Below are 15,397 nucleotides of genomic sequence, written 5' to 3' on the forward strand. Positions count from 1 at the left end.
TAGTTATTTTTCAAGACACTTCTATACAACTTAACTAGGTTGATCAGGTTAACTAGGCAGGTTAGGGTAATTAGGCAACGTATTGTATAATGATGATTTGTTCTGTAGATTATCCGAAAAAATATATAGCTTAAAGGGGCTAATAATATTGTCCTTAAAACAGTGTATAAAAAAATTAAAACATCTTTTATTCAAGTCAAAAATAAAAACTAATAAGATTTTCTCCAGAAGAAAAAAATATTTTCAGACATACTGTGAAAATTTCCTTGCTCTGTTAAGCATCATTTGGGAAATATTTAAAAAAGAAAAAAAAATAACCAAAGGGGGCTATTCATTCCGACTTTAACTGTATATATTACTGTATGGATTTCTGTCATTCAGTCCACAATGAAAATGTACTCACCCGCCTCATCAAGAATGTTAATTTTGTTATTTGAAATAATTTAATTTGTGTTGCAGCAGCCAAAATACACTCTGACATTATGCAGTGGAGTCATTTCTCCAGATTGACATGTCACCCAGGAGTTCAGGCAGTTTTTGGCCTACTGCTTGTTTTGCCCTCAGAACAATGGTAAAATGGTCAGACCCAACTAAGCCTGATTACTCTCAGTTATTTTGAGCTGCACGTCAATAGATTTGCTCTTCAGTGTTTGAACTTTCAGCAGTGAAAATTAAACCACACTGAACTAAACTAAGCTTTAACTCTGAAAACTGGACTGACACAGTTTCAATTGCAATTTACTAAAAACTTCTATATTAAGCTGCTTTGTGCAATTGGTGTAACAAACAATATTTATTAGCCTTTTTACTGGCAAGTTTTCAATTATTCATCATTTGCTTTTTAATCAGCATGACTTTATTTAACAAAGATAAAAATAGCACTTCATATCATCAGAGGGAAGAAAAATGCAATGAAGATAGTTTTGTTTTCTCTTTCGATCATACGAAAAGGAGGGCATGTCTGACAGGTGGTTTGTCAAGCCCACTCACCTGCGTGTACCACACTCGAAATTGCACAAAAATGTATGTTTTCTGAAATGTATGTGGTCCTTTCAAGGTGTAAGATTCATGTACACTCATTGAGGCTCTGTCCACACAAACAGATATTTTCAAAATTGCACTTTTTTTTTTCTACGTTTCGCTGTTTGTCCACACAAAAGCATCTGACTAAAACCAAAATTTTCTGAAAACTACAGCCAGGGTGAAGTTTGTTTTCCAAAACCCTGGATACAGCGTGGTCATGTGGACAATTCAACTGGAGTTTTCACCTCATGACATCAACACGCGTAGTTTTCTCCTTTCTTATTGGCCAACATGGTTGGGTTCATGTCAAACATGGAAGATGCAAATTTCACACATTCACAGCAAATGTATTGCATATTCCGCATTGTCCTATCGCTAGACGGTTTTCCACCTGTTCTCACGTTTACATTAACTTGTATGCAACTTACTTGCGACAATACTTAATTCCCATTTGGTGTGAAAACAGCATAAAAGTGTCCTTATCGAAGCCTGTTGGTTTGGTGTGCTCTTAATATGCATCAAACTGCGTTTTCATGTGGACGGAAATTAAAATAAAAAATTAAAGCAGAGAAAACAGATCATATAATACCCATGTATGTGTGGACAAAGCCTAACACGCACTAATTATTGACAGCCTGAGATGATACTTTAACCAGTACAGCAACTTTGTTTATGAAAAACACAATCTATGGTCTACTACAGTGCGTTTCCACTTGTGAGTGAGTGTTTTCAATTCATTCATACTACACTGATACAGTGCATTACACTCAACCTCCACATGAATCCACTAAAAACAGTGCCTGTGGAAACACACTGAAACTCGTTTCAGAATCAAATATCTGAACACAAATGACGCTGAGCTGAATCACATCCAAAAATTGTTATTAATATCAAACATTCATGGAAAGCTTAACCACAATAAAACACAATGGTCAGAAACACACACAAAACGGATGCTTTTATTAAACATTACTTTTCTCATCCAGGAACCTGACACAACAGAAACAGTTTTGTGCGTTTGACTGTATAACAACCGTTAAAGCAGTACAGGGTTTGTGCTGTACGTGGTGTCATCTGTGAGTGAGAGAAGAGGCCTGTCGAGGTCTGTGGTGCAGTATGGCTCAACAGTGATGAACCTTTGGGCAGCGACTGAATGCAGAATAAAAGAAACAGACAGAACTGAACAACTGGAAGAGGCTTGTGATTTTCACAACAGGTAGATAGAAGTGAACAGACTTGAGCTCTGTGCATGACGTGTGCATAGTTGCAGTGAAACAGTTCACTCTCCACTCTCAGAAGAACATGTTCAAGAGGAAGTCATTTCTGTCCACTGCTCTGTTCAAAGGTTCATGTCGACGGCTTCAGCAGACGCAGAGCTGCTGTGAACTGGTGCAATAATGATATGCTGACACTGATCCCTCAGAAATAGATTATATTGTCCCCACCTTCCCCTGAATCATATTTTTATTTATTTTGACCAATCTAATTTAATTTAAAGGGAAAGTTCAAAACAAAAAGTTCCATTTTTTCACATTATTTAAACACCCTAATGTTGTTCAATCTTCGGCAAACACAAAACCCTTTGTGTTTTGCTGAAGATTGAACAACATTGGGGTGTTAAAAATCATTATAATGAATTTTATTAGGGAATAAAACCACTCTTTGTATCAAATTTGCAACAAATTTATTTAAGACTTTGTATCAAATTTGCAACAAATTTATTTATGACAAATAGAATTTTTAAATGATTTTTTTAAAGGATTTGGAATTTACATTTTTGGCAAAAACAAATAATTAATTTCTAGATAATCATCACACTATGAATTAAAAGGGACAGTTCAGCCAAAAAATGAAAATAACATTATTTACTCTCTTGTTATGTGGTTTTAAATCTTTCTTTCTTCTGTTGAAGACAAAAGATGATATTTTGAAGAATGTTGGTTGCTGGCACCCATTGACCCCCATAATAAGAAAAAGTCAATGGGTGCCAGCAACTAACATTCTTCAAAAGATTTTTCTTTGCTTTTAACGAAAGAAAGAAACTGAACTTGAAGAGAAGGCTTTTGGGTGAACTATCCCTTTAAATCCTTTATCTTTTTTGTTGTTTTTTTTTCTACAGCTGTAATAGTGTCAGATCTGTATGTGTGTGAGTGGCCTCATGAATCCAGTGTTCTGTAGGGATCAGTGTGTTACAGAGGCAGAGTTGTTTGTGAGCTTTACTTGAAGTGATTGTCACACAGAGGCAGTGTTGTTGTTGACTGCTGTTCAATGATTGTTGCAGGAGAGCAGAGGCAGTGATGTTGTAAAGTACAGAAGAAGAGGAAGCGGCGGTGGAAGCATCTCAGGACACGTGACGGATGATTAGAAACGAATCGACCAATAACAGGGCTTCAAGATCCAGGTGCCGGACGTGTAACAAAAACATGGTTCTGTGTGAAATGCTCAACATTCTTAATACTTCTGAAATGCATTTAGCTAAAAATACACATTTTTCTTAGTGAATCGTTATTTTTGGAAATCTCTTTTATTTTGTAATCAGCTAATACTGTTTAGAAGGGGGTCTCTGTGTCTTTCGACAGGTGACAATTACAAAATGAAAAGCAAAAAAAAAAGCAATATTAAAAGCTACAGGAAGGCATTCGCCACTCCGTTAAAACCGAGATCTCACACACATCATAATCACAAGCCGCTTGTTTACAGGGGATCCTTCATTTCTGATGAAGTGTCATATCTCCAAATCGTCCGGACAAAACTGTGTTTTACCCCATCTTGATTGAAGCGCACACATCATTTTCAGTGCGACGTGCCCTTGTGCGTGACGTGAACAGGACTGTCTTGGAGTGAAGGTAACAGTGGGTCGACCATAACCATGTTCAACTCTTGAGACAAAAAGTGAGAGAAAAAGATAAGAAATGTTCTGCATTCCACCTAAGACCAAAAGAGTCAAATCTCATTTCTGTCAATATAGATTTCATATATTCATATATCTTTTGTACGAAAACAAAGAAACAGAACCAAAACAGCTGGAAAGTTCAAAATGTCCCTGACTTGTGGACAGCTGACGTCCTAAAGTCCTTTAGCTTGCTTTAAGGGATTGAAGTTTATAAAATAACGCTGAGGCCGAGAGAACGCGTCCTTCAGACGAGCTTCCCTGGGCCTTCACAGTTCGCGTGATGGGAGCAGAGCCGGGAAGACACAGTAAAGAGCCGCTTGCGCACACAGGGCGTTTGTTCTGTCATCTCTGTGAAGCAGCGCCACGTGAAAAGGCTCTTGTAGTCGCTGAATCACTGGAGGTTTTAATGACGGTGTGACTTTTGATCAGGCTCGGCCTGTGTGTAACTCTACTGGACTTCAGCGAATGAAAGCTGGCCAGATTTACTGTTCAGTCCGGGTCAAAGTCTACCGGAATTCTGCTCTCTGGCGCTGGTCGGCTGTGGCTTATTTCTGGTTAGGAACCAGTTTAATTCTGTATGGAGGTTTGTCTGGAGATGAAAGTCAAGGAGAGTGAGCCGAGGGGCTGCTGTGTGCCGAACTGGGAGACAAACTGGGGCTGCAGCTTCCTGGTGGAGCTCCCTTTCCACCACCACCACCACCACCTCCTCCAGCTCCTTTCGACCCGCCTCCCTCCAGACCCTCTGAATTTTCCAGCATCTCCTGAATGAGCGGAGGCATGGAGCCTGGGATCTCCATTTTCAGCGTTATTACTCGCTCCGCTCCTGTTTGAGAAGATAAGACGTTAGACTGGCTTCTAGTCGCTGATGTTTGATGTACAAAGACAGACAGCGAATCTCACCTTTAGCGCTGATGCTCCTCAGGTCTGTGATCTTCATCAGCATCTTAGGAAACATGTGTGGTTTATGAGGTCTCCGATTTCTCACGTAGATCTTCAGGGCCTCCAGCAAGGGCTCCTGAAGTTCATCCACCTTATCAGACTGCTCTAGATCCTGCCGATCTGAACACAGGTGCATCAAATGTAAATGTTAAGCAGAGAACAACAACAAAAAGTTACAAAGAGAGAGACGAAAAAAAAAAAAAAACTGCAGAAAATCTTAAAGGCAAAGTTCACCTAAAAAAAAAAAAAAAAAAAATCAGTCATTTAATTACCCTTGACTTCAAACATTTATGAGTTTCTTTCTTCTGTTGAAAACAAAAGAAGATATCTTGAAGAATGCTAGAAACTTGTACTATTGGCTTCTATAGTATGGTTTTCCTACTATAAAAGTCAGTGGTTACAGGTTTGCAGCTTTTGTTCAAAATGCCTTCCATAGTGTTCAACAGAAGAAACCCGTTGGAGGAGTGTAAATAGCAAGCAAATGTATTGTGAACTATCACTTAGAGATGAAAAAAATTGTCTAAATGATGTGCAATATATAACTTGTACATAAAGGCACCTATCACAACTGCTAACTTTAACATGTTTTTCTGCCATTTACTCATATGTAGCTCATTATTAGAAACTATAATTATAAATAGCAGATAAATATACATACGCAAACACAAAATCAGATTGTTATGTATATTCACAAAAGCAAAGCACAATAGATGTAAGAGGATAACAAATATCGTATTAAAAGTGATGGAAATGACTCACAGAGAAAATTCAGTCACTTATGTGACTACTGATTAAATATCTTCAAAATCAGGGCCCCCCTCCTCCCTCCAACTGATGTCAAAAATAAAACAAGATTTGGCCCACCAAAACATAGACTTTGAACCTATATAATTGTTGTGCAGTCGCATCTAGCCACTTGTGGTTTTGACCCGCCACCTAGTTGACATTTGAAGTACTGCATTCAGACTATTACTGCATTCAGAGTATTACATATGCGTTTTAATTCTGTGAATGATTTAAAGGTTAAAAATATATGCCTATAAGTGCTATAATTTCACTAAAGCTCTATCATGGAAATGTTCACGGGTCGTTTGATTATTATTAGTTTTATACCACTCAAATTTTGTTCAACAAACACTTCTTCACGGCTTGATGGTGTAACAAATATGATAATTTTGTTAATAGTCGATTCAAATGGTCTCATGTAATAGATTTTCCTCATATGCTTATTAAGATTTGCATAAAAACTATGCACATTAGTGAAATTGTACTGCTAGTTGAACTGAACTTGTTAAAGTAAATGTGAATAAGTACATACTTTTCTCGTCTTTGTTGTAGTTTTACAAAAAAAAGAAAGATTCGTTTTCTAAAGAACAGTTTAGATTACCCAAACTGCTTTCTGCTGTTCTTACGCTATTGGGACAATATAATTGGTTGGGACAGAATAATATTTTTATGCCTATAAGTTGTAGTATTTTTAAAGCATTTTATCCCTTCAATATGTACAACAAGACAAAAAAAACTAGAGTTTTGACTGCATATAGTCTGTGGAAGAATGACTGAGTGTGTGTGTGCCATACACACAACAACCATAGAAATATTTCAGCAGCTGATGTGTGACATGATAAACTTGCTGATTTGCATCATCTCTGGTGACAGGTAATGTTTGAAATAAATATAAACGTCATATCTGTTGTCCTAAAATGCATCAGTTATGTCAGGTTTCCACTTTTTTTCTTGGACTTTAATGTTAAAGCGGCCTTTCTATGGATTGTCAGTAACTGAAATGGCAACTCCACCAATTTAAGTTTGAGACCACTGTTTAAGATCGACAAATTGAAACAAGATTAAAAAAATAAATGTGTCTAAAGCTGCAGTACCTCCACACAGCAGACAGATGGCGCTAAGAAGCCCAGTCTCTGCATCATCCATCTCCAGAGGCAGAAGCTGGTTGGCGAAAGCGAACACCAGATCTGTGAGAGGGCCAAAGCCGGCGTTGTGCATCTGTGTGCGGTTCAGTGTCAGACCATCTGAAAACGTCATGGTGTCCTGATCGGGTGTGTAGCGTGTACATATTCGCAGGATCTGAGGAAGAAAGTTCAAAAGTTTAAGCATACACCATCCAAAGAGTAGGTTTAAATGTGCACTGGTGTGTGTGAGAAAACAGCAGGTGTCGTTCCCTCACCAGGATGTCGAGACAGGCGGCCTTTAACAGGGTGATCTGATCTGCGATGGTGAGCGTGGTGAAGCCGGGTAACTGCTTGGCGAACTCCACTGTTTTAATGATGCATTTGGTGGAGAGCTCGCTAAATTTGTCCCACAGGTCGACATCCAGAGCCACCCTGTGGTCTGCGCTGTTGTTCTGTTGACAGACATCAATGTTTGCTGGGTTTAGTAGCTGAGAGTGTGATTTCTATCCATTAACTGCATCCATTTAAGACCTGGTGTCTTACCGTGGTGTATTTTCCCAGCTGACAGAGCGAGGGGAAGGTTTCCTGATGGGCCTTCCTCACCTGCTCGATCATCTTCTCCGTATCTGGACTTAAGACGTAATTTTCCAAACATTCTTGCTTCTTGTCGTCTTTCTTCCTTTTGTTCCGGTCGTTCCTAACAGCTGCAACAAGAAAAAATAAACACAGCTGTCAATCCATCTTAATTTTTAGTGATCAGATCAAACAAACACCTAGATTTAAATCTCATAGTACCACAAATGGCTACACATACTATATACGCACACACATACATCACTACACAATATACACCACAAGATGGCAGTAAAAGTCCAGCGTTCTTTTTCTCTGCCTGGTGAAAGTAGCAGCAGCAGCAGCCTATCATCCACTTGAACCTTTTTCAGATCCACACTCTTGTTGTGATTCAATCATTTTGGCAGCTAATTTACTTGGAAACAACAATGAATGAAAGAGGAGGAGACGGATTAAGTGGGAGACCAAGAGGACACGTATATACATGTGCGCACATACACGCATAAGGAAACAAACAGGGATGTAAAAATACATTTCCACTGAGATAAAGACAGCTGGATGCTTTGATGTGACAGTTCAAAAAAAGCTCACGGTAAGAGAACATCAACTGCTAAACAAGCAGTAAAAAGGAAGAATTCCTTAGATGTGATTCTCTGAGGTCTTCTCATCTCTTATTGTGACAATGTTTTCTGTTTTAAAGTGCAGAATAAATAGGAAAATAATGCATAAGACGGAAATTGCATTCATTATATCTGCAAGATGATTTCTAAAAACAGTAAAAGATGTGAACTTGGATACTATAAAAGGGCATAGGCTTGCCGATTAATCGAAAAGTAATCGAAATTGACATTCAGAACCTGTAATCAATTTCAGGATGATTTTTTCAAATACTTTCCCTACGCGTCACGTGACCAAGCTCTGTTAAAGGCTGGGGCTGATTTCTACCTTTGCAGCCACATCTGATCTCTGGTCAAGAAGGACGATAGACTAATTCTTAAGCTTTTCTTTGCACTACATTGATGATGGTTGGAAGCTGTGCCTTTAGACCTTATATAAACCTTGCCCGTGAACTATGAGGACAAAAAAATAAAATAAATAAATAAAATAAATGTTTAGTAATTGTAATTGAATGTTCAATTAATCAAGAGTTTGATTTTAGACCAAATCACCCAGCCCTAAAAGAGCATATGATTTCATGTAGGATTTCTGTGACACTAGCAAACAATTTGGAAAATTTTATTTAGCCAAATATTGGACAATGCTTTCATTATAATCATATTTACTGCAATTTAATGCATTCTTTATGAATAAAACTGTCAATATAGATTAAAATAAAGACTTAATATTAATGTATGCACCTTTTTTAAGAGGTACTGGCTTGTTCAACACCATTCCCCCTTTTTATATTACTCTTGCTTCACATGTAATCCCTTTTACTGATGCATTGACAATATATGATCTTGCAAATGATTTTTCCGTGCCTCTAGCAAACAAGTTCAGAACAAAGTCCCACTTGTACAATGGTTGGGCAAAATCAATCCCATCTCAATCCCACACCACTGGCTGAACAAACACTGCAGTATTTACACTTCTCAGGGAAATAAACCTGTGTGAGGTGTTTACTTACAGTTGTTCTGCAGTGCATATTAAACTAGCAAAAATAATAAATAACATTGCCAATTAAGAACTGCAGGTTTAAAAAGAATGTAAATCTGCAAGCAAACGCATTCGTGTTTCATCACACACACACACACACACACACACACACACACACACACACACACACACACACACACACACACACACACACACACACACACACACACACACACACACACACACACACAGATATGCTGATGGTGTGCAGCGTGTAGAGATGAGAAATGAATGTTGGTGGTTGTTAATAACAGTGACAAACGACCTCTGCTTTCACTAAAATCCAACCTAATCTAATCACGTCACATGACAAATATCAGGCTGCTTTAAAGAGCTTTAATCGGGCTCTCCCTCCGCGCCTGCATTCCTCCCTCCTTCCTCTCTTCCCTCTCTCAGTCTTTCTGTTTTCCCATAACCTCGCTATCACTCTCGCTTCTTGTTCTCACAGCTTCTATCGCTCCTTTATCTCATGTTTTCTTGCTGTTTTTGGTTAGGACTCCTTCCTTTGTCTAAAGATAACTCGATGGCTCTTCTTCTCCCTCCTCCATATGCACACCGGGAGAACAAAACGAAACAGAGAGAGAGAGGGGTGGTAAAGGATGATTCTCCCTCACTTTTCCCCACAGCCACATATTCATTTCTCCAGAGGGAGCTGGGTGCCAGCATGGGCTCAGAAAACACAATCTAATGGAGCCATTAAAGAACTATTAACGCAGGGAGGTAATCTTTCACGACACGACATGTGCAAGAAGACGAAACCTGCTTGCAAACAACTTTATGATGACAAGAGCGCGCCATCATTTCCGGGCGGAGAAAATGAAATATGTAAAATAACAAATCTGGGGCAGAGATTTCATCCTGCTCTGACAGAACCGGCAGACTGGTGCGTTCAGTGCGACACAAAGACGTATGTAAATCCTTGGTTATAATGAAACAAAAATACATCCAAACCCATACTCATTCAAATAATAAAGATCTAAAAAGATAAAAAAATTCATTTAAAAAGTGAAAATTGGTAGTTTTTGCGTTATTTCGAGCAAATTCGTACTTCCGGTTTGAAACGAGTTTTTGAAGCTGCGTCACGGCCTTGAGATCTTATCGTGTATGCCAGCGTGTAGACTGGACGTCTGTACCTGGGAGTGCCTTATTACGTCTTTGAGTGTGGGGCATTAATGCATGAGTAAGACTTGGTTCGAACCAATCAGCGCGCTCTATGATGCAACTTCATTAATATCCATGATAGCTTCGAAGACTGTTTTTACCAGTCACAGTGTTCAGACGGCAGAGAGACGCCACATTGTGTTGCCAAAACAAGCGTGCAGTGTTGCTTTTATAATTTGCTGCAGTGAAGGTTTTGTTTTCATTTTCTCTCTTTGAGAGAGCAGCTGGATGCACGTATGGATTAAAGTGCATGCGAAGCTCAAAACACCAATACGTGTCTAAGGATTTGTTGATTGTCCTGTCTCTATAAATTTGGTAGGTGAGCGACCAGTGGTCTTTGTTTATCCAGATGACGAAGTTAGTTCATATCGAACTAACTATTACACAGAGTGTAAACATGTTAACACCACAATCAAACTTACTGTCATGTACGATTTTCACTGCATTTTGTGATAGGAATAACACACACGAATTTCTGATGCTACCTGCCGAGTGCATCTAAGTTTCCGGGAAATGCAGAGGTTTTTTTTCTCTCATTCACGGTGCGTTAACAAACGTTGCATGAAAAATACTCGCTAGAGCAGTTCCTCAAATCAAATTTCTCGTTTGTCACGAGGGGCATGATTGAAATTCCTGAATGAAAGAGCCAAACTGCAGTTAAAGTCCACAATTTACTAATTTGTCAATTAATTTGATTACTTATGTCCATGTAAACACAAACACACAGGGGAAAAAGACAGTGAGTGTGTTTTGCCTCTGTATAAATCAGCGCGTGCCCAAACCAACACTCCCATTTTTATGCAAATTTTTATGCAAACAGTGCTGAACGCTCACTTTCCTGACTTTTTCCAAAGTAGAGGTGTAAAAAAAAACCTGCTGAAACAAGGGGGTTTCATGGCCAAATGTGCATCAAGTCTTTTTCACTGGTCACTTCAGCTATGTCCAGCAGGTGGAGACAGCAGGATCAGAGATATCAACGTCTGATAGAGGCCTTTAACCCACACTGTAGTTTAAGGCCATGGTTTAAAAGTTCACTTAACTTAGACATGTAGGCTCAATCCCAATTCTATTTATGTTATTTTTTGGTATTTATCTTCAGGATATCACTAAAGGCAATGATATCATGTTATCATAACAATCTAATGTGGCAATAAGATCATAACTGTACTGTGCACAGTGGCCATATTAATCTATGTAAACACACAAAACACAACATTAACATTATACCAGACACTGTAAAAAGCTGATTCCCAGTCACTAGACTTTTCTGATAGGGGATTCCAGTGTCATTAAGTGTCAGAATGGTGTGGGACTGATATACAAGAGTTATTATTATGGATTAAAGATATCAAAACTTAGCAGTTTTTATTTTAGCGTTTTTTAAACGCATGACAGTAAAACACAAACACAGTTATGAATGTATTAAAACATGTGCTTGTTTTGTTGTAAAAATTTGTAATACTAACAAAAAATGTTTGTTTGATCTCCTACTAATTTAACTTGATCTCCTTCCAGGTCAAGCTATGCTGTTGTTGTGGCTGGTGTATTCTGGGTAATTTTCTACCCCTTTGTTTTCAGTGTGGTCCTGAAAAATCTCAGTTCGAAAGGGTATCCACCCATTACACTTAGCCCTACACCTCCAAGCTTAAGAGAATTGGAACACCCCAACCCCTTCACACGAACGAGGGTTAGGGGGAAGGCTAAGGGGTAGAATTGGGATTGGGCTATAGTATAAAGCAGTAAAACTGTACTATTTGGCTCAACGGGAATGAATTTATTTCATCAATAACAGTAAAAAAAAATAAAAAATTGCTATGTTATAGCAACATATTGCTAAGATATGCTGAAATTTTGTACACTTATAATTTTATGTAATTGGTGCATGTTAGGATGGGACAATATTTAGTTGGGATACTGTACGTCCACCTGAAAATCTGGAATTGAAAAAACAAAACATCACCTTATACATTTCTAACAAGAAACTTACAAAATATCTGCATGGGGCATAATATTTACATAATATTTTAATTATTTAAAAAAAAAAATAATATATATATTATTTTTATATATATATATAATAAAATTATATATATATATATATATATATATATATATATATATATATATATATATATATATATATATATATATATATTATTATAATAAAATTATATTATTATATAATATATATTATATAATAATATATATATTATTTTTATATATATATATATATATATATATATATATATATATATATATATATATAATAAAATTATTATATATATATATATATATATATATATATATATATATATATATATATATATATATATATATATATATTTATATATAATAATTTTGACTCATGCAATGTATTTTGGCCAACTGCCAAACATGTACCAGACTTCCAGCTGGCGTTTCTGTGTGGAGTTTGCATGTTCTCCCAACGTTCGCATGGGTTTCCTCTGGGTATGGTACTATAGCAAGATAATAGTCTCCCAAAACCTTACTATGACTTCAAGTCATTTCATGAACATATTTTTGGTCATGTAGCACGCATGCAGTGTAGTACCCAAGACACTTACATTCTTTAGACATGCCCACTTCCAGGCACTTCTGCAGTCGGCAGTACTGGCAGCGGTTTCGGGTGACCTTGTTGATGATACAGCTCTTCTCTCTGTGGCAGGTGTACACCATGTTCTTCTGAATGCTTCTCCGGAAAAAACCCTGAGGAGAAATGCAAACATGAAGGTTTACTATAGCTGGAAGATGCACAAATGACACACACTCATGCGAATTAACACCAACCCCCAAAAGTCATCACGACTGCGAAGGAACGGTTACATAAACCCACTTATGATTCACCAGATATTCATGTATGCGCATCTTTGCTATACACAAACACACAAAAACACAAATAAACAACCGTGGCATAAACACGACTCTCTCAGGCACCCAAACACTTCATTTCTTGGCATAATGGCCAGCTGAGCTCAGCTTGGATTGAGCAGTGTTATGGCTGCTGGGTATTATCTCCCAGTTCAAGTGCCCAGAGGTTCCCATTGGCTAATACCCAGCAGAGCTTAACCCTCATAGACTCAAGCGGAGGGATGCAAATGAGAGATTCACATTATTCTGCTGATCTTAATTACTGCTTGGTCAGACTCTCGAGGGCAGAGAGTCAGTCAGAGGTCATGAACGGCTAAAAAGATGCAGCTGAAGCCACATACAATCAAAGAGCAGACGTCAAACACTGCGTGCGTAGGCTTGTGGAAGAGATTTCAGCTGCTGTGCTGCAACCACGGCGCTCTGGCAGAGGATTAGACAGTGAAAGCTTCACTCGTGACTGCCGCTGGGCACATGGGTATCAGCATCTCTCTCTCTCTCTCTCTCTCTCTCTCTCTCTGTGTGTGTGTGTGCAGGAGTCGCTGACTGGGAAACACAGTATGTGGGTTCAAAGCATCCATAAGAAAAACAAGATCCAGAGGAATCCCTGCATTCTACAGATTTGTGGCGGAAATATTTTATAAAACAGATGGTTTCGCATCTGAAATGGATTCTAGAAGCTACACTGCTACAGATGTTATTAGAAGAGATGGATGATTCCAAAATACTAACTGACACAAATACAACAATCTGGTAATCTCAAAATTAATGCCTCGGCTGATAGTTGAAAAACAGCCAATATAAAAACGCAATACCATAGTAAGAATAATAATAAATACAGTCAGAAATATATAGAATTTTCATTAATTTCATACATAATAACAATTTCTGCATTTGCCATGTGAACACACAAAAGAGATGATACAAAATACTCATTCAGTAAGGTTAACTGATCCTGCAATTGTAAAAATACTTGTTGCTTTTCTAAAATAACTGCATTGAAAACTAATATGAAACTAATATCAAGCTAAAACATTTGAACTGCATTAAAAAAAAAAGTCTTACTGAAACTTCTATCAATCTCAAACTTAGCTATAGAGAGTACTGCATTTCTCTGAATTTGCATTCTAGTCATGGTACAGTTTTCAATGCAAGCCTACAGTAAAAACAACATCCAGCCTTTGTGCTCTAGAAACAATAATCCCAAAGGCTTTTAGCGGAAAAGCCTTCAACATATCAGTCAGGGCACCCAGTGAAGCTTTTAGTGTACGTGTGCTTTTGACAGGTCTGTCCAGCAGCTGCCATATAAAAACACTCATGTCATTTCACCAAAAGCTGTCCAAGGACATGTCCTGCATGCTGAAAGGACGCGTCCCTCTCACACTCGGTCTCAGCTATGAAAAAGTAATAAAGGAAAAGGTGAGCATGGCAGATGTGTGACAGAACGTGTGCTCGCCTCGCAGAGCTGAAATGGCTTTCTAATGCGCTGCCCAGAGGCCTGATCTCCCTACAGAGGAGCTCTCATTCATCGGCCATGTTTAATTCATGCCAGCTCTGATCTTCTGGAGGTCATTGTTGGAGGTCATTGTGGTAGATTCAGATGAAAAAGCTTCCACCGAATACAGCATCTGCAGGTTAGTCGCTAAGGTACATGCACATTGTATGAAGTTCAATGCTGCACATTTTCTTTTAATTCCACTTTGAACTAAAATAATTTCACACATTTTGAAAACTAGTGCTCTTACAGAAAATTCTTCTTGCAGTTGTTACATACTTTGTATGTGCTGTACTGAAATATGGCCACACATTTTTTTTACACAGTTTACAAGAAATATGAAGCATTCGCTTCATCCTGTCCCAAAAAAAAAAGGAATGCGTGAAATCTGGCCAACGGTACCCTTTGTACAGCCGACTGCCGTCTCACCTGAAGAGCTGATTCACTGATAACAAACCCATGACAAATGTCACACCAATCCACAATCAAAAGGCCTCTTTTTCTCAACCTGCTTCACTCTCTGCTCTGTGCCGCCACTGCTCAGGTCTGAAAGCCACAGGAATGAGGCTCAATATCATCACAAGGTGTGAAGAATGCTCTGGCAACAAAGGGGCATCTGGGTAATTCCACTGGATTACGGGCCGCAGCGGTGGGCCATTAAAAGAAAAGGGAACAGATACTCTGAGCAATGGCTGCTGAAAATGCTAGTGTTCATTTAATTTCAAAATATTGTTGTTTCATTACCATGAGACATTTTTTTCCAGCAGCCTATTTTACACGGTTTCTGAAAGAATCTACAAAACACCCATGTGACGACTCTTTGATCTGGTGCATCTTCTAATCAAGATGTGGCTTAATTCT

The 15,397-nt window shown here is 38.2% G+C and overlaps 1 protein-coding gene across 3 annotated transcripts in view; it reads right to left on the reverse strand.

The window, feature by feature from the left end:
- Positions 1-1,962: 1,962 nt before the first annotated feature.
- rarab (retinoic acid receptor, alpha b) overlaps positions 1,963-15,397 on the reverse strand; it is a 214,704-nt gene continuing 201,269 nt past the window's right edge. For 2 of the 3 annotated variants that reach the window (XM_068217050.2, XM_005164029.6), the window contains exons 5-10: positions 12,741-12,882; positions 7,309-7,469; positions 7,041-7,217; positions 6,736-6,940; positions 4,817-4,975; positions 1,963-4,739 (exon numbers count right to left, since the gene is read on the reverse strand). In XM_068217050.2, coding sequence (XP_068073151.1) covers positions 4,519-4,739; positions 4,817-4,975; positions 6,736-6,940; positions 7,041-7,217; positions 7,309-7,469; positions 12,741-12,882 — 1,065 coding nt within the window. In that variant the 3' untranslated portion in view covers positions 1,963-4,518. 3 annotated transcript variants of the gene reach the window in all.

Source organism: Danio rerio, chromosome 3, assembly GCF_049306965.1.
Source record: "Danio rerio strain Tuebingen ecotype United States chromosome 3, GRCz12tu, whole genome shotgun sequence".
Classification (NCBI taxonomy): Eukaryota; Metazoa; Chordata; class Actinopteri; order Cypriniformes; family Danionidae; genus Danio; species Danio rerio.